Raw genomic sequence first — 20,420 nt, forward strand, 5'->3', positions numbered from 1 at the left:
CAGAATTCATCAATTCACTCGAGTGTTTCTGTCAGCAGGTAGATTAATAGCTGCCACTCCTTTAAGTCTCATTATTGGCACTGAGTACATCACCTGCCCCAAAAGAGAATGGAAGTAATCAGTCATTCTCTTCTTATGTCCAGCTTACTGTCAATCACTCACATTACACACTGACACAGATTTGACAGGTTCAGAGGTGTCTTTGTAAAATGTTGATTTATTGGTTGCATCTTCGTGAAATATTCTTGTGTCCGATTTGCATTTATGTGTGGTGCTCATTACGACTACATCTTTTCTCAAAGTGCAGTAACAGTGAGTGGGAGTGTAGAGCAGGGGTAGGGAACCTATGGCTCGGGAGCCACATATGGCTCTTTTGATGGGTGCATCTGGCTCTTTGCTAACCTGTGAGCTAAAATATGGAAATCACCGTTGACAGAACTGAGATATTACATTTAGAACTGCTTTAATCTTCATTTTTTTGCAGTAGACTCTTCTGGAATGCACCCTCATTGATTAGCAACAGCATAAGAATCTTTGAAAAAATATTCAGTTTTTTTCCACTTTAAAAGTGGTGAAATTACAAAAAAATTTGAAAAGGCACTCGTTTACATGTACCGTATTTTGACTTTTAAATTCGTAGTATGGCTCACAAGGAATAACATTTGAAAATATGAATTGTTTGTGGCTCTCTTCGTCAAAAAGGTTCCCGACCCCTGCTCTAACACCACTTTAATCATAATTTAGTTTTTCATTACTCATCTCATTAATACTGATTGATTAGCAACATCATAACAATGTTGTCAAAAGAAATCAGAGACTTTTTGTGATTAAAAAGTGGTGAAATGACAGAGAGAGAAAAAAAATCGCACATTTTCATAGATTTTTACTTTTAAATTCTGGAAATGGCTCTTTAGCAATAACATTAGAAAATAAGAATTGTTTATGGCTCTCTCTTTCAAAAAGGTTCCCGACCCCTGGTGTAGAGGATACATTTTTTATTGAGCTTTCCTACCCTTTGGTGATATAGCATTCATTAATAATAAAAAGGGAATTTCCTGTATACCGGATGAAATAAAGTTCTGACCTAATCTAAAATAATTTATCAGTATATTCGGCAAGCTAAACCATGTTGCAAAATGTATCCTTATTTTGTTTGAACTCACTCACTTCGTGTCATCTGAAAATCTACTCACAGAAGAGCCTTACTAACAAATATAGGCTCTGCCCTGGCTATTCAATGGGCCCTCTTTAGAAATGGCGAGAAGTAGTATACTTCTCTCGTATTGGCGAGCAAGCTCCGCCACGCGTACAACATTCTGCACTGACTAACGTGGGAAAAAAACACTGAAAAAACTGCAACGCTCCGCCCAGTGGTCGTACACGTGGAGTTGAGGGGAAAAAGACAGTGCCCCTGATAATCAAAAGCAGCCTCTCGCGTCGGCTGGATGCTCGTATATCAAAATTTGTCTCGTATCTCAAGGTAAACATTTGCTCAAAATGTTACTCGTATCTCAAGGTAAACATTTGCTCAAAATGTTACTCGTATCTCAAGGTAAACATTTGCTCAAAATTTTACTCGTATCTCAAGGTAAACATTTGCTCAAAATTTTACTCTTATCTCAAGGTAAACATTTGCTCAAAATTTTACTCGTATCTCAAGGTAAACATTTGCTAAAAAATTTACTCGTAACTCAAGGTAAACATTTGCTCAAAATTTTACTCGTATCTCAAATTGCTCGTATGTTGGGGTACTCGTATGTCAAGGTACTACTGTATGATACAACGTCACCAAATATTGCAGAATCCACAAGAGGGGGCCACCATTAGTGACGACCTTGCATGCCCAAAATGCGGCTGTGTTCATGTAGCTTGTAAATGAATCGTTCCACATTCCAGCTTGCACTCAAAAGATTGCGTCTTTGTTTGAACATTCAATATTTTGTCATTGTAATCTAGTCAATTAAAGATACTGTAAATCTAACATGATTTGCACATTATATACAGTTGTTTAACATGTCCCACCTTCAATGGAATTGGCATTGTACAAAACCCCTCCGCAAAAGTCTCAGCAACACTGATTTTGAAAATGTTTTATTTTACTTTTAATTGTTGGGTGTGGACCATTGTTAAGGTATTAGGTGTTATAATCCTGGACCATCATTGATCATCAAGGTATGACTCTCCTCACAGGCCTCTTTCGTATCCCTTTTCCTTCAAGTGAAGCAGTGTCCCGTGAAATTGGCACTAAATTATGAGGCCGGTATATGGCCGTGTGAGGGTTTTAAAAATGGCATAACGTTAAGGTCATTGAGTGGACCATAGTCAGCAAAAATGAATGTATCTGACTTTGGATCACAACCAACCCAGCATCGGCAAACAAAAAACCTTTTCTAAAATTCCAATTGGTGCAGGGTTGTCTGTATCATTACTCTTGTTTCATCAAGCTTGGACCTTGATGTCGATGGTGGTAATTTGGGGGTCAAAGTTTTAAATCATTGTTGCTTCCCTCATTTGTTCTTCTTTCTGTCATCCGCAAAGTGCAAGGCTGTCTTCATTTGCATAATAAGATCTTACCTCAATTGAATACTGTTTACCCATCTTGAACCTGCCTCAAGTTACACACCCAGTGCACAACCTATTGAATTGGATTGTTTGGTGGCTTGGCCAATTTGCTGGTTAGAGGGCTAACTGCTAAAAAATACCATTTGTCAGCAGAAACAAAAATATTGTAGACTAAATGCAATTTCAGAATTTATTAATTCCATGCTCTGTGCCCTCTGGTGGAGCAGAACAGTACGTCGTCTCAAGGTCAAATGTTGATGTTTTTGGGAAACAATCTAGAAATGTTGCATTTATCATGATTATAGGGAATTGGGTTATTTCATTGAAGTACAATTAAAAATAATTTAACTATCCATGATATGCATTGCAGGCAAGTGCCTGTACATATCGACATTCATCAACATTCATATTAACAGGGTTTAAGGCTGTGTGTGTGTGTCTATGTAATATATACACACTATTGTGCCTTAAAAATTCCAGACTGTAATATAAATATATTTCCTTCCATTTTGTTTTTTGCAGGGATACTTTTTGCTGTTTGAGTCCATGTTGGACTCCGTCTTCGTGGCCAGGGACCTCTATCTGGATAACGGTGGTTCAGGTAACCCATATATTCTCTCGTTATCTTTCTCTAACTACTCATCTACACAAAAAGAACGTACCATGGAAAACTGTTTCAATTATATGTCAATTAAAATGTACAGTATATAAATATGCAATTCTGAAATTATACAAACTTATCCCTATCATAATTAATTATAATACTAATTATAATAATTTGAAGTTGTTTAAATGTGTATTTATGTACTAACGTTAGCCTCCTCCTAACAGTACTGTACTACTGCACGAATAAAACATGTTTTTGCATGCTTTTTATTCATTTTAATACATTTATAAATAATTGTCTTAATTTTCTTTCATTTTTATCTGTTTCTCATGTCTTTCATAAAAAAGTGGGACACTGATCATTTTTTAGCTGATAGTTTTTTGAGGACCGTTGAACGAATCACAGAATTTACATGTAAAGCACTGCTCTACTTACAAAAAACCCAAGTTACGAAAACAGTTCTTGAACCAATTAATTTGGTAAGTAGAAGTACGACTGTGTATATGTAAAGAACTGTTGTGGTGTGTCTCCTGGGTCAGTGTTTTTCATCAATCAGAAGTAATGGCTTGTATCAAATGTGACTCAACCTGGGAAGTGTTCCACAGCACTGACTTCTTGAAACAATAACTAGAGGTCACACAGGTGAAAGCAGCAGCACATAGGCTTGCCAGTATAGCACTATCCATTTAGGTGGATGTGACCTTGGTCAGACAGTAAATGAAAGGTCAGAGGATTTTGTATGGGTTATAAACACACTTTAACCCTGACCATGCTTTTCCCCTATTACTCCTAGAAGTATGGGTTAGGGTCACTAAAGACATGCTTGGATGAGTTAGACATAGAGGTCTTACAGATTCTTACTTGGACTTGGTTTAGATTTCCGGCCCTCATCATAAGACATTTTGAGATGGATAGAATATGGCGCACGGTTTGTTTTACATTATTTATCATAATCCTTGAAACCAATTGACCATTTGAGTTCAAAGTGGCCAGAATGTCTTTTTTCTTCCTCCTGAAATGGTGCTTGAGTAGATCCAATTAAAATATTTAGAGTGGGTTTGTTGGTGGTAGCCACAGCATTCGGTCTACAAGACCAGACCTGTGCTACTTGTGTATGTCTCGTCGTTTCTGTGCTGCTTTCTAGTCTTTTGTCTTGTATTGCCTAATTGATTTGATCTTCAACCTGCACAAGGGGCTAAAAGATGGAAATTTGCTTTCGGCTATAATCTCACACATTTACATATATAATGTTCATTAACATGAACATGTATATGTTCATTGATATGTATTGGTCCTTTATTAAATGAATCTAACTCAAACTCAATGTGGTTCATAATAACACATTTCTTTTGAAATTTCACACGACGTACTGCAGTAAACCACAAATGCACATATATACATTTAGTTGCTGTTTTGTTTATATAGAATTTTATTCTTGATGCTTGGTGTGACTCAGTTGAATAGGGAAATGGTACGCCTTGCCTGCAAGAGCGCAGTTGCCTGGCTTGAAGGGAAAATGACGTGGACTGGTGCTTTGACAATAAGGCGCGTTGTTACATCACATTGTCACCAATTTCAATTCGTCACAGAGTGATTCGACCTACAAACAACATCATGAAACACAAAGATGAAAAACATCTCGGTCACACACACTGAAAGACATTTAACACACGTGCAACAACAAAATTATGCATAAATCAACAAATAAATTCCACAAAGCTTATAATCTTGTTTAAAACTCACAATTGGAAGCTGGTATTTTTGAAATGATGATCTATCTTATTTGTAACGTTTGGATTTAAAATGGCTTGCCAGTTGAACTTCTGCAGATTTCATATGTGGATACTAATGTATGTATACATTAAAATTTGTCAAATACTATATAATATGATATAAGATTGTTTTGGTGCTTATTCATTTTATTTCACAATTATATTATATACAATTGGATATTATGACTAATCGGGGGAAGCCGCAACTCACTTTTCAAACATGCCTCTCCCCAACCCCTGCGTAGACCTCCCGTTACAAACCTCACTCTCCCATTGGCTTAACCTCCTTTTAATCCATGCCTGTCCTGGCAAAAGAGATCTTTTTCAGACCCTACTCCCTTTCTCACTATCTCTTTCACAGCCGACCAACGAGGGGGCTCAAGAGAGCAAGTGCGCTTGGGCTGGGGCACGGGGGCCCATGACAAACGGGCTGAGAGCAGCGAGTCGAGAAGGACGCAGATGTCAAAGCCATGAATCTGGGGACACCCATGTGCCCCTTTCGTTAGTTTTTTTCCCCCTTTCCATTTTCAGTACAGTAACCCCTCCTCTGTTTGCTCATTTTTTTTGCTTCCTTTGTTTTTACATTGCAATTTTCAACGAAGCCTGTCCAAAATCTGTCAAATCAGCAAAAGCCCCCCCTGCCTCCATTATCAGTTTCTTGCTTCAGTAATCGGAGTAAAGTGAAGTGATGTTTCTGTATTCAAGTGAGCAAACACCATCATTAGGTTGTGGCACTCACATGGCCACAGGCAGGCATCGGGTAATAATGAGAGGCCATGAGATGCCCATCAATGAGCTGTCACCACCATCCTTTTTTGCAATTTATGCTCCGATGTGTTGAAGGCTGTGAGGTTGAACAGCAAACCACATGTCTGGGGAAAAAAGACAGTGGGGTTATATTTTTAAGATGATAGAAAAGGAATGTTTTTTTTCTACCGTAAGGCCTGTAGGCCTGTTTTTTGCCACTATTATTTTTGGAGGGAATGTTTTGCTAACAGAAAATACAATCATTACCGAAGGATATTCAGTTTTCAGGGGGGGCGTTTGGTATTTTTCTAAAGCACATTCAACTAACAATTTTAGCTTGAGTTGATTTTAAAAGCTCTATTTTTTTGTAGTGTAATCTTGTCTTTGCATCGTGGCTGTTTCAAATGGCTGGAAATGGGACTCTGGGTCATTAAAAAACATCATGCTCTTCGAATTACTGTCCAGCCATTTCTGACGAAGTGCATTCTTCCTTGAAAAGAGGAAATTCATTTGCAAAAATCAATTTCCTCTTTAACATTTTGAAAAATCATTCATTTAAAATCACTTGTGTGTGTTTTTGCCCCTCAGTAGGCCTAATATCGCAGACGGGAAATATTTGACGATTTCTCTAACATAGTTGAAATGTTTAGAAAACCACTCTGGCTGTTTTTTAAAACCAGGGAATGACCCTATAGCATGGTTAATTTGTGACTTATATAACATGAATTAAATAAATTACAATGATTTGCTAATCATTTTTAGCATAGAACTAGTGATCTTAAAAAAAATACAAAAACTTAAGTTACTATTAAAGCTTTGTGTTTTGGAAGAGAATTTCAAATGAAAATATTTACATTCAAATTTAAATGCATTGTTTCTAATAAAACAGCATACACATTATTCTGGTTCTTTTTTCTATCAATTATTCAAGTTAGGTAGTGTTTCAAGTTCAAGTTTAACATTTCAGATTCAGTTTGTGGTCGCATTAGATAAGGAAATACCAAGCACAGTACAAATATACTTTGTTGAGTTGATGTTGTAGTATGGCCTTAGGCTTCTATCTTGGTTAATGTTGGTTCACAGTGGGGGTGGAAACACCCACGCCATAAGTTAATCACCCAACAGACCAGTATCTAACATTAAAATACATTTAAGACTGCTGCTTTAAGAATGAGAAGTGTAATGTAGGGCAGTGTGGAGTTTGTAAGTAGGACAAAAACCAGGCCAAACCACGTTTTGTCATAACTATTCCTCCAGGAAATTGATGAAACAAACCACGCCCCCTGGACTTGAAGGTGTTCTCTCATTAGTTTTGATGAGTGCTCTGGAAGTCTTCAAAATTGGCCAAATCAACCTTCTGTAGTGACAGTTAATAGAACTAGAAGTTCATTATATTCCTTTATAATCTCTTTTTTGTGGTGACTTTTTGTGGCGGACAGGAAAAGAAAAAAATGGTATTATTCAGTGAATGGAAACATAACTACTAAGTTTAGATATATTTATATATATATAAATATCTAAACTTAGTAGTTATGTATACATATATATACATACATATATATACATATATATATACATATATATATACATATATATATACATATATATATACATTATATATATATACATATATATATACATATATATATGTATATATATATATATATATATATATATATATATATATATATATATATATATATATATAAATATCTCAGTTAGTAGTTATGTCTCCATTCACTGAATAATACCATTTTTTTCTTTTCCTGTCCTTGAACTAAATGCCCAATTTCCTCTTCTCTCTTCAGTCTATCCAGACCTTTGTAACCTCAGTCTGGCAGCAGTTGGCGATAAACAGAAGCACCAAGGAAGCATTGCATTCTGGGATGATGTGTATGGCTTCAAGATGTCCTGCATGAAGAAGTTTGTGGCGACAGAGGCTGTGGTGGAAGTGTTAAATGCAGACACGCTCATTTCCGAACCTACTGTCGTACAGGTAAATATGAAATTTGTTGTATTTAATGTAAGGTTGTTGTTGTGGATAGTGTAATGAATATGCAATATAAATGTGGCCAACCTCAATATGTTCTTATCTCATACAAATGTGCATTTGTCTGGATCAATGGCTGAGAGGAGTGAGTGGAGGCAGGATGCATGTAGATGGAAAATATCGTGAAAAAGACTTGTGGAATGGTAATAGTATAGAGATTGTTTGGATTCAATGTTGAAAAGCAATCTAGGAAGTATGCCATACTGCAGTGATGACAGACAGTTACATTTCAGTTTGAAACTAAATGTGTACTATTGCTCACCTCTCTGTCAAGTCAAGTTTATTTACATAGCCTTTAATCAAGCTGTGCTGGCAAGATGGCAGGTTAAAAGCGTTTGGTAAAAATAGGAGTTTTTAGTAGCTCAAACATTAAGGTATTTAGATATTTGGCATGGTAGATTCATGTGATTGCTCGCAACGGAACTGTGGAGAGTTGGCTCGTTGTTGAGATGGCTAAATAGACATAGTGAGGACCTTGCGACACAGTGAATGTATAATAAAAAGTTTTTCCTCTCTAAGAACTTTACTGCATTACTTTAATCATGCTGTGTATAAAACCGTTTTCACTAAAGACTTGAGAAAGCACTGAGATTAAAGAAAGACAAAGCCATTCCGCAAACTAAACATAGTTACCTCCTTAATGTCTTTTAGTGTTTCAATGCACTCCTCCTTTAATCTCTAATACCATTATACGTTTCATCTCCGGCTGGCCTGTTTGTTAAGTAGCATGTCCTCTCCGCCCATGTGTGGATGTGATGAATGGGAGCAGAACTTGATGTAATGGAATTTGAATCTGCTAATCAATAGGTTCTCCCCTCCAGTGACAAATAGACAGGCCCTCTACCCAAATTAAAAGAATTCTCATCCATTGCTGCTCATTGATACAATCCAATAACATTCTATTAAAGCAGACTGCTACTCCGTAAAATTGAGCACCCTCTCTTGGAATTATATATTCTGCAAACGTGATGACTTTTCTTTTTTTTTTTCAATGGGAGCAACCAGGACAAATTGATTAAAGTTCAACCCGGAACCATTCCAAGCTGCACTGATCAGCTCAGTAACGCTCGTTCTCTTCTGAATCTGCAGTTTTATTCATGGCCCCTCAAGGGTATAAAAACATATGATCTCCTATAAATAAATAATTTTCACATGATTTCATCAGTACCATATTTTGCCGTTTAATATACCCGGGTATATTAAATGATTTTTGCTTTTTTGAGCCTCCCGTTTGTGCGCCATTTAATATACCCCTGCCATTTAATATACCCGGGTATATTAAACGGCAACTCAGCTTTTTTGGCAAGATTTGTATGGTGTTCATGGGGGCATAATTATAGATACTTAAGTGCATTGAAATTCCAAGTCAGACTTTATTCAGCAGTAAGTAGTTTTAACCTGAGCAGTAAGTAGTTTTAACCTGAGCAGTAAGTAGTTTTAGTCTGCAAAACGTTGATACACCCCGTCACTTCATAAAGAGTGCGTAGTGGATCGTACCTTCCCGTTTGTGCGCCATTTAATCTACCCCTGCCGTTTAATATACCCAGGTATATTAAACAGCAAAATACGGTAACTGTAATTTACTTTACTCTCCCCCACTGGATTCCCATTTGAAAATAGTTTGTTAGTGTAAAAGTCAGTCTTATTTACTCCTATCTTTTCTAAATTATCTGTAGAAAAACACTCGGGAGAAGCATGGTCTTTTTGAAGAGAGCTCACCATCCTTCCCTATTGTAAGAAACTCTGGGCTCCGTCCCATTTATTCAAGTCACATGACAAGGGAAAGATCATTTGCACAGATAACAATATGGAGCCAAAATTTTAGCAGTATATGCATTTTCAGTTCTCATTAAAAAAAAATGTGTCAAGTTGTTTCCTAGAAAGTGTTTCATAGATTTTGAGGTAAAAGGTTCATCAGCAAGGACAATGAAGACAAAACTGGCTTTTAAGCATGACAATGATCCTAAATTCACCACCCGAGAAACAAAGGATTGACTTTATAGAAGCAGTTCAAGATACCTAATCAGTCTCCAGATTCTCAACCCCATAGAAAATCTTTGAGGGAAATATAAATCCATGTTAAACAAGTTGAAGAGAGGGAGCTGTGAGTCTATGGTTGAATAACTATGTGCACCAACTTTTGGTGACATAAGAACTGTGTAAACACAAAACTACTAACTTTTGGCAATGAGCATTGCACGAGTACGGTGTTTTCTCGCGAGTTTAACTTTGTTCTGAACACAGCGAATAAATACGGTAATTTTTTTTCGGTGCCGGACATAGTTTTTTTTTTTTTTTTAATTATCCACTATGGCTATTTCAACATTTTGGGTTGCCGAACCCTGCTCTAAATGTTGCTCTTTTTTCAGCCCTAGCGGTGAAATTTAGGGGGATGCTGAGGGTGCACACCTGGGCCCCCGGCCGGGTATTATCTTAGATATTACTATTTAACCATTTAAAGTATAGGTCCATACATTGAAAATATAACCTCTGAATGAGCATATTCAACAACACCTACCAGAATGAAAAGGCTTCTTTTTCTGCTTCTGCCTCTTTGGCTTTTTTTGGCATCGTTCATAATCGCTGGCTATGTTCAAACGCCTGATGAGATTTCTTATTTTCCTATATTTCTTAGTATTAGCCAATACCAATGACTGCATTTTGAAGCCGTATTGGAGCCGCCTCTGATACTAATATCGGTGTAACACTAACTATAATATTTTGTTTTTACACTCAACAGACATTTGACTGCAACAAAATGCATCTCTCAGAGCTGGAGTTTTCATCCAACTTTTGCTTGAAGATTACCAACACCACAGACTGCACGGTAATGAAGTCATATATACATACACACACACACACACGTGACCCAGTGACACAATCAGAAGTGTGATTTAATAATTGTTTCCTAGGAATGTATAGTTTCTTCATTATGATAAAACAAATTATGCAGAATTATCAACATCATTACATTTGTGCAAACACATTGGTTAATCAAAAAGAATTTAATATGATATCCATCATGTAATGCAATCAAATATTGGTTGGAAATTCAACTGGGATGAATAATTTATCAATAAATTTCGGGATACTGTATTCTAAATAAATCAAACTAGGATATTATTCTTGACTAGTAGTAATAGCATATCAATAAAATTGAAGGGCTTTTAGCACAGGGAAGTTTTCGACTGTCAAATTTGAAGACAGAAAACGTCTTTCGATTATTTAAGCTAAAGCCACAGTGTTGTTAACTGCAACGATATAAATTAAGTTGTCTTCAGTGGGCGTCAGCTAAAACACAAACGTGTATGAAATGCTTTATGATACTATTTTCACTGCCACTGCATCCGTCACCTGAAGTTCCTTCAATGAGTGAGCTACATTTCACTGTGTTGGAGCCTGCAGCTGAAGAGCCTCACTTTAATGTCCTCTGTTCTCTGCATTGTGACGCATGTAGTGGTGCAGTCTTTGGTGGTGTGGTGCATTGCTACATAGAGTAATCTGGTGGATTAGTTAAACGGAAAATCAAATGAATATTTGTCTATAGGTGTGTGTGAATAGATATTCTGAATATGTGGTTTGCTTCATATCACAGTTTTGCGCTGACAGTTTTTGATTCGGTACACAAAATTATTTTTAAAAATCTACATTTTCTTAACTCTCACCTGACTTTTTGGAGATTTTTTTTTTCAACATCTTTGTTGGATTCCGCTATAAAATTTTCCAAGATTTTGTGTTTTTATGTTTTTTTTTAATGATTATTGCACATTGAATAATGAGGAACTGTCAAGTTCAAAAATACGGACCCAATGTTGGGTTTTATCTGGGAATCTATACCCCAAAGTTATATGCAGGTATTCTAGAAAGAAAGCATCAGTCTAAATTGTTCCTTTCTTCAGTATTAAAGCTGCTTGTCCTGGGGATTTACAGATGATCATTGCCCTACACAAGCGCTACTATGCTGTCATAAAGATACGGATCTGGAATCAGTATTGTCTTCAAATCTTCAGTGGTAGTTAAGCTTAGGATGTGTGAAGGGTAAACTGCTCCTAGACCAGTGCTTTGGGACTGGTATGGGAGAACTGCTGAGCCCCTCGCCTTATGATGGAGCGCCTGCTTTTGTTCTCCTGTCGACAGTCCATTCATCAGCTCAGCTTGCCTAACCTTGCATTAAATGAACAGCACAACCCCTGCGTCTGTGCCGCTCACACACAAGATAAATCCTCTCATTCTCTCTTCTTTCGGCCTCCCTTTCTTTACTACTCTTTACATCTCACATAGTTATTGTCTCTGAATAAATAGCCTCAAGTGGAATGCCGGTTATACAAGGAGCAGAAATTGTTTGCTTTCAGTGGCTATAGGTGTAAGCCGCCGTTTTTGTGTGTTTTGCTGCATATTTGTATTAATAGACACTCATCAATTTTGAAACAAAAAACAAAAAGCTAAATCTCTTTCAAATACTGTAACACAGCTGTTTCTGTGTTGGGCTAGTGACCAAAAGAGAGAATTAGAGGAGGATTTTCTCAATCAAATCTTCTACACCAATATTTTAAATGTATATTATATTTATAATTCACTTTTGGTTAAAGCATATTACCAAGTAATTAACTATCAAATAATTGCCTTATACTGTGTCGGTTGCTCTTCTAAAAAAAAGGAGCTTCTGTGGCTGTTCATTTCCACAAAGGTATTTGCATATTGTTTGAGGACATCATGCATTAGGAGCTCTAGTTGGAGGTATGGACAATGACGATTTGTGCTGCTCCAGCTCACAGGAACAACAGAAATCTGGCATGGGGTAAGATGAGAAGCAGAGGAGGTACACGAAGGGGAATTCACACCAATGTGCCTCTAAGGTGGTCATGCTTGAAGTCTCTACGCCTGGGTAAACCCTATCAAAAGCACATTACAGCGCTCCTACACCCCCCCCCAGTATCCGTCATCAGTCCTCTGTTTCCCCTCCTCTTCATGCTCCCACCTCATGTCCCCCCACTGTTGTATAATAGTATCAGGTCAGGACACTCGGCTAACTGACACATAGCCAGGCAAAAGGGGAGTAATGATGAATTGCTCCCTGTTGGTGTTATCCATGGTGATAATTATTAATTTTCCCCCCGCTCTTCTTCGAGACTTGGCAGGAGAGCTGCAGTGTAACAGAGCTTCCTCTCTGGACTATCAGGAAACCCACTGTCATCACTTATCACAGACACATTCTAGGCCTTGGGCAAAATGCTGATGAAAATTAAATGCCCTCATTCTGTTTTTCTGCTCGTGGTGTGAGTGTGTGTTCGTGACAATCATGATTACTTGAATGCCTTCAAATGTGAACATTTTAAAATGGGCAGCTTCTCAACTGATGCTTTTAGCGGCATTAAGTTTTAAACAAGTAAACAAAGATATAATTCTACATTTCAGCCCTAGGAATGTCCAAAAAACACAACTACAGACGCTCCCCTACTTACGAACATTCAACTTACGAACAACGGTACATACGAACATGTCTGCAAATTGCGTTTAAGTCCAAAAATGTTCGCAAGTCCAATTTTGTATTTCGGCCCTTTTTCGGAGTAGTACTTCTTTCCGCCGCTAATACCGACGCCTGGCGCTGTGAGAGCTCAGCTCACCCAGCATCTACCTTCTTCTTCGTTGCAATGCGGAAGTGCGTGAATGTATCTCCAGTGTGCAAAGAACCTTTTTCATTTGTATCATTAAATATCTCATGCATCCAATATTGAATATGGTTGGTAAAAAGCTAAAGGCTTCTATTGAGGGAGTTGCAAGGAAGAGGCAAGCCATTTCATTTGAAACGAGTGGCAATAATAACGAAGCTTGATGCGCGTGAGAGTGGTGAGCGTTGCACATTCAGTACCATTTATAAACAGAAAGATCGAGCAGCAGGACCCAAATATTGACGTTGCACAAAGTTTGCAAATCAATTGAATGATGCCATACAGTGCTACTGCATCATTTATGATGAAAAAAAGAAGAAAACTGTGCAATCGTCATTAGGTCGCTTCTTTTGGCCAGTTTCTAATACATAAATCTCTCTCTCTCTCTCTACAGCACTGTACATTTTCTCTCCATTTTATTAAATGTTTTTTTTCAGTACAAACCAATGCGTGTTACTTATACAAGCCTTAAACATACAAATGCACTTGTATAAACCTTCAATATACTTATATCGGCCTTAAACATAAATTATAATACAAAATATAGCACTGAATCAACTTACAAACAAATTCAACTTATGAACAATCGCTCGGAACCAATTGCGTTCGTAAGTAGGGGAGCGTCTGTATTACTTCTTATTATAGTGTTTGGGCGTGATAATTATCATTATTGTTATATTGTTTGATTTCAAGACACTCCATTTTAAATTGCAATTATGTCAGCCAGGCTATTAAACTATGGGTAGTTTTACGTGCATGTGCATCCCTCAATAGTTGAAAAACACAAGTGACAATCATTCTCGCTTATGAAAGGTTGAGGTGGTTATCTACAAAGTTGCATGATTATTACCACCATCTGACAAGCAAAACCTCTCTTCCTGCTGAGTAATTATAGTATATTTTCTGATTATAAGAGTACTGCGCATCCTTGAGGGGTGACATGATCTTTTTTAATTTTATCTTGTCCTGCCTTTCTACCCATAATCTGAAGATAGATGCCGTTTACAATGCGTCACATCTTCAGTCATTGTATAACATGAAAAAGAAAATAGCATTAAATAGGCATAGCCCTTCTCTTTTCTGCATCAATTTAGTTCTTTGTGTCTGAAAGCCGGCCTCCAGGTTGTCAGCTGCGTCAGGATTAAAAGCTATTAGTTCTGCATCATTGCCACTACAAGTATGCTCCTGAGATTGAGCACCTCTCTTCCTTCCTCAGATAAGGGGGGTTAAAATCATTCTGGGGGTTGTCTTTGGTCAACCAAGGGGAGTCTGGTCTTAGACAGTCCCTCCCCTTTGTGTTTTAATTGTTCACACACATCCCAAACTCTTCATAGGAGAAGGTTAAGTAATTTTACCAAAGTAGGGTTTTTAATTTAATTCAAAATCTTGAAATTATTCAATGTACAACATTATTGTAAGAACACACGATCATTTTAAATTGGTGGGTTGGCAACTCATGCAGGTATTTTTCTGTAGCAATCCATCCATTGCTACAATAGTCAATATAGCACTGTTTGCTAATTTCATGTTCCCAAATGGATTTTCTTTGAATCATCAGAATTTTTATTCCCAGCACAATGTTGTTGGCTTCTTGGTAATGTATTTCTTTTGTGTGGTGAGAAGCCTCTGATGAGGTGAGCAGAACCACTTGGAACATGTTGACTCAGCCAAATAAGCCAACATTGTATTGAGGGGAAGGACAAAAATGGCACAATTTAATGTTTTGCAAACCCTTAACGTTATGAAAATCTGTTACAGCCTTAAATGATTTGTTACTCTTCTCCGTTTTCAAGACAAAGTTAAAAATGTGTTTATCCTTTGCTGTCAACCCCTTTAAGCCAATAAAAATCAGGTGTTTATTGCATCCAGTTTAACTCAACTATCATATTTCATTGCAGGCAATTGTTGGCTACTTTGACGTTTTCTTTGACAAAAACTGCTGCAAAAAGGTAAGGAGCACTGGCAACAGCAAAGCCATTTAACGGAATGTCAATGGTGTTCACGCCTTAGCTTACTTCCCCTCCTCGAGGCATTTGTCGTCTATTGGCAGCCAACCTATTTTATTGCTGATATAAACACTTCCCCAATGGAACCATCCAGTTGGAAAACAAATGCCAGACTCCTCTGACCTAAGTATTTAGCGTGTTTTACGTAAGACTATGGGCTTGGTTCCCTATGTTGTTGATACAATAACATTAGCATTTCTTGATTTGTAAGCTTCTAATAATTTTATGAATTAATGGAATATATTAAACATCAACTAAATCTTGAGTACTCTAGATCCAAGGACAACAGTCAACCTCTGATTTAGAACCGTGTCCTTGTAAAATAATTACCGTATTTTCTCGCATATATGCCGCATTTGTAACTCAAAAAATTATGACTGAATCAAGTGTACGGCTTATATACGCACAAGACACACAGTGTTGCTACACTCTTTTTCACTAGTAGATTTCGGCAAATTAACATTTACTATGTGTGGTTATTTTCAGTTTTGCAGTAAGAAAGCAACCAATTCTAGATGAATTACAACTCCCTTATGATATTGACCCTAACAATGTGCTTTTGATTCATACAGTATCTCAGAAATACCATGTGCGATGATTTTTCTTAAGATTTTCCCTTCAAATTAACACATTTGTACTCCATTAAAACCATGAATATGGAGGTGAAAATCGTGAATCAGGGACGGCTTATACGCGAGAAATTGTACAATTCAACGATTTTAAGGCAATTTTAAGGTTGCTGCTTATACACAAGGGCGGCTTATATGCGAGAAAATACGATACATTCATTTTGCATATTGCAATGGTTAAAAGTATGTTTGTTTGGCCAGGTAATGTTCTCCACGGGTCCTCAGGCCACAAAGACCCACTGGAAACAGACCATATTCCAACTGGCGAAACCTTTTCCAGTCCAGGCCGGTTAGTGTAAAGCATTGTCCATGATCATTTTTTGTGTCTGTGTGTGCCCTGTGTATTTTACTGTATTTGGGATATTAATGGTGCTCAGCAGCAGGCTGTCAGGTAATTTCGCGTGGCGATGTCCTCAGACTGCTTGACATTCGTTATCTGTCATGGGGAGAGAAAGCAGGGGATCCAAACAAATCACATTCAGCTGTCAGAGACAGCATGTGAAACTCATCTGATAGCCGCTTGCACGTTTTGATTCATGACATGTCAAAAGAGAAGTGCTTTGTGCCTGACCAATAGAGTTTAGTATTTGTGAATACATGGCACAAAAACCTGGAAACAGTCTTTTTTCTTGTATATTCTTTAATGTATCCTTCTTCAACCAATATAATTAACAATAAATTCCATAACTTCACTATTCAAATAGGCAAGGTTTCAAACAGGCTAAACAATTTTATCAACCCCTATTTTGAACAAATATAATGGCTTAAATTGTAGTTTGTAAATGTTTAGGACCTCAAGAAAAAAACATTTGACTTTTAATCACCTACCAACTCAACCTTCTAGCTGGGTACTGCACCACAAGTGTCTGAACTTACTACAGTATTCCCTTGAATTTCGCGGATACTGTAGAATACTGACGGATACTGTTGAATTTAATTGAATGCTTTTATTGTTAATAATGACAATAAAAGCATTCAATTCAATTCAGCATGTACATATGTTAGAAATAAGAGGGGTTATCCTACTTCGCGGTTTTTCGATTGTCTCGCCTATACTATCCGCGAAATTCGAGGGGATACTGTAGTAACTTCAGACACTTGTGGTCCAGTACCCAGCTATCAAGGAATGTGTATTAAACGTTACACAGTTATATGCACATGTAAATGCGATAATGTATTACTTAAATAAAATTTATATATAATAAATGCGTAAATATTTTAAGTACTGTACTCACCTCTGACAATAGCTCTTCTCCGCTTTATCTTAATCCAATAAAAGATGAGATCTGTGCAGTACGATGAAGATTAAGTGAAGATGATGATAATGATTTACTACTAGGTTACTGGGAGCTTTATTCCAAGTCAGGTAATTCCTCTTCGTTGGATCAGAGAGGCATTGGATCATCAATGGAATTTTTAGGAGGCATAGTAGTTGCAGCAGGAGGAGCTTCTGTGGGAGGTTTTCGGGGCACAAGGAACATTGTTATGGGTAGTTGTGACTGCTGTCTTTTATTGTACAAATATGGTTTTGTATAAGGACGTGGCACAGTCAATACGATTGCCAAATTTAAAGGCTCTGAATGTTGTCACCAATCCAAAACAAGTTGTAATGGGCTTACTGTCTTTTTCCTCGCCATTTTCTTCTTTGGCGTGGTGATTTCTTCTCCTCCTCTTTATTCTTTGAGTTGAATGGGCAGTCCCTGCCTTCCCCTTGCGAGTTTCAGTGCAAATTTTGACAAATGGCGAGGAATGAATGTACACTACAATGACATAGATCTGTCAGTTTCCATTCCATGTTGAAATGCCTTAATTCCAAAATGAAGAACGTTAATGTGCCACGGATGACTTAGTCTGGCCACAAGGAACAACACCAGTAGCTTCCATGTTTTTCTGTTGTTGTTGTTATAAATTTCATTCCTTGGATGGGAATCTCCACCTCAGACTTCACATCATATCCAATAGAACCAACTCTCTCTAACTTGTAATGCTTGATGGATAAAATTTTGCATACGCTGGAAAAAGTAGGACTGCTAGAGAGCACAGCACGAGCCTGGTATTGTCTATGTATGTTTTTTTTCCTCCACATTAAAAGCTACAGTTCTCTGTACGCTGTATCATAATAGGAATCATGGATGTGTCTGGTGATGTGAGGATGAATGGGCCATGGGGGCAGACTGTCCACTTACTGACTCGATATCAGATGGAGCCTACTGTAATAAATGACCTGTGGGGGAACACATACGCTAGATGTCTGTTGGCCCTTGGCTACGCTCTGGCAGCAACCACTGTGATAAAATCCTAAAACCTCTGTAGCAGTTCAAACACAATTGGCGGTGCTGTGCTCTCATTGGTCAGATAGATGCCGCTGAATGTGAGAGCTGTGGACGACCATATGATAGCGCCATGCTGCAGTAGAAATGTGCAGAGCAGAACTGATTCAATTTGCTCCTATGGGGATCCATGAATGTTGTTGTGCTTGAAAGTCTGTGGACTCGTTTGAATTGAAGACACCAACCTGATCTGACTTTCATACTTACATTGCACCGGTTTTAAAAATGTTGCATATTTTTAAGTTTTTTGTTTGACCTATTGTAAAGTCATCCAATGTTCAAATGTTTAAAAAAAACATGTCTGAACCTTGCCAGTTTCCAAAGGATTTTTGTTCCCTTTGCTTTATATACTTTCTTATCAGCTTGTTCAGATGGGCTTACTGAGACTTTTTACTGTAATATCACAGCGGTGGCAATTATTGGCACCAGCTTTACTGTGCCTGAGAGTAGTAACATGCTACATGAATTAATTCCTAATTTTACTTCTCCAATGTCTGATGGTTATAAAGTTGCCTGCCTTTTAATGCTACTTTCTTACTTTACTATATTCTATGAAACTATTTCTTATTGTTTTGGAAAAGTGTTTCCTATTGAAGATGGTGTTTTTGCTCAATCTTGGAGTTTTGTACTAAAGGAACAGACACTAATTGAATAGTCGTGTTTCTGTAATAGTAGTGTAGGACCTGAGTCTACCGTTGTGATAAAATTGAATCTTTCAGTGCCAGTGAGAAGAAACCTTGTCAATCAGAATCTCAATGTTGAGGTCGAGTTATAACATTATCATCAAAAGTACCTTATTTGAGGATATTTAAACTTTTAATTAAATAATAATTAAATGAATCAGTTACTCAAAATCTTTTGTAAATTACGTGCAATTTAACCTTGATGTCATTGGCTAATTGGGGCAAGATGACATCCATTATAGCCAGTTGTGAATTGAAGTACTGTTTTCATGACCAAAAAACACAATAAACTCGAAAAAAATATTTAATAATATTTTTCACCAGTACTGTAATTTTTACAGCAAACCTGAATGTTCTGTATTACTTCTTAGAACAGTGTTGCACTTGTAATTATATTTATGGGGTTGCTGTGTTCAGTTTTTCAACAGAAATGAATTCTGCAACACATCTTCTGCACCCCCAGTGTATCCTTAAAATATCAGTGTCAGTATAGAATGTTAGAAACCAAGATGAGCTCAACTGAATGGAGGCTTGAGAGCACCATATTTTTTAAAAGCTGGATATTTGATTAGGTTAGTTTGAGCACATTAAAATGTGATAGTGTGTCTAAGAAAATTAAAGCAGCCGCTGTGTGAATGCACATGAGAAGAGAATTAGCCCCGTAGTAGGTGTGCAAAAGAGAGAGCAGCAAGTTATTGATGTCTTCTCTCCACCTCGCCACCCAGACGGTCCTCAACCTCCTCCAGGGGCCGTAAAGCAGAAATTGAGTTTTTAACAGCATTCTCTGATCGCTTGATAGGGTGTATGGTATACTTTATAACACACACACTCTGCTTCTTCTTTCACACTCAACTTCAGAGAGAGTTGGTGCATAGTTATATACAAAAGCTATCCTTTGTCAATGAGAAAAGAACAGCCTAAAGTCACCTTGAAGTGAAGGAAACTGTCTTACACACGTACAGAAAAAAAAAATAGTGAACTCTATGTTTAGGCTCAGTTGGCCTTCTTCTCCGTTTGACTATATTGGGGTTCAATTGTAAACATTCAAGCAGTTTGTGCCAATTGTCTTTGGTGGTTCATCATGGTAGGAAGTGAATTTGTTTTGATGTGTTGTTGCGAGTGCAAGAGTAATTAACTCTCAGGCTGTGTTTCTGTGGGAGGTGCCAGAAAAAGAGAGCGCACGTGCGCATCAGGCTGGAACAAAACATCCCTGCAAATCCTCCTTGCTGGCAGTGTAATAAATTAAACAGCAAATCATTTGTCATGCTCTGGTGTGTTTGCATGGCTCAGCTATCGAAGAGGAGGGTCATTCTTTCACGCTTTTACCTACTTAGTGTTAACCAGAAGGAAAAAAAGTTGTTTTCT

The 20,420-nt window shown here is 37.5% G+C and overlaps 1 protein-coding gene across 1 annotated transcript in view; it reads left to right on the plus strand.

The window, feature by feature from the left end:
• prmt3 (protein arginine methyltransferase 3) overlaps positions 1–20,420 on the plus strand; it is a 36,294-nt gene that overhangs the window by 14,040 nt on the left and 1,834 nt on the right. Inside the window, exons 11-15 of the mRNA XM_077591423.1 lie at positions 3,085–3,163; positions 7,497–7,684; positions 10,479–10,565; positions 15,306–15,356; positions 16,244–16,331. Coding sequence (XP_077447549.1) covers positions 3,085–3,163; positions 7,497–7,684; positions 10,479–10,565; positions 15,306–15,356; positions 16,244–16,331 — 493 coding nt within the window. The remainder of the gene's footprint in view (positions 1–3,084; positions 3,164–7,496; positions 7,685–10,478; positions 10,566–15,305; positions 15,357–16,243; positions 16,332–20,420) is intronic.

Source organism: Stigmatopora argus, chromosome 2 (assembly GCF_051989625.1).
Source record: "Stigmatopora argus isolate UIUO_Sarg chromosome 2, RoL_Sarg_1.0, whole genome shotgun sequence".
Taxonomy (NCBI): Eukaryota; Metazoa; Chordata; class Actinopteri; order Syngnathiformes; family Syngnathidae; genus Stigmatopora; species Stigmatopora argus.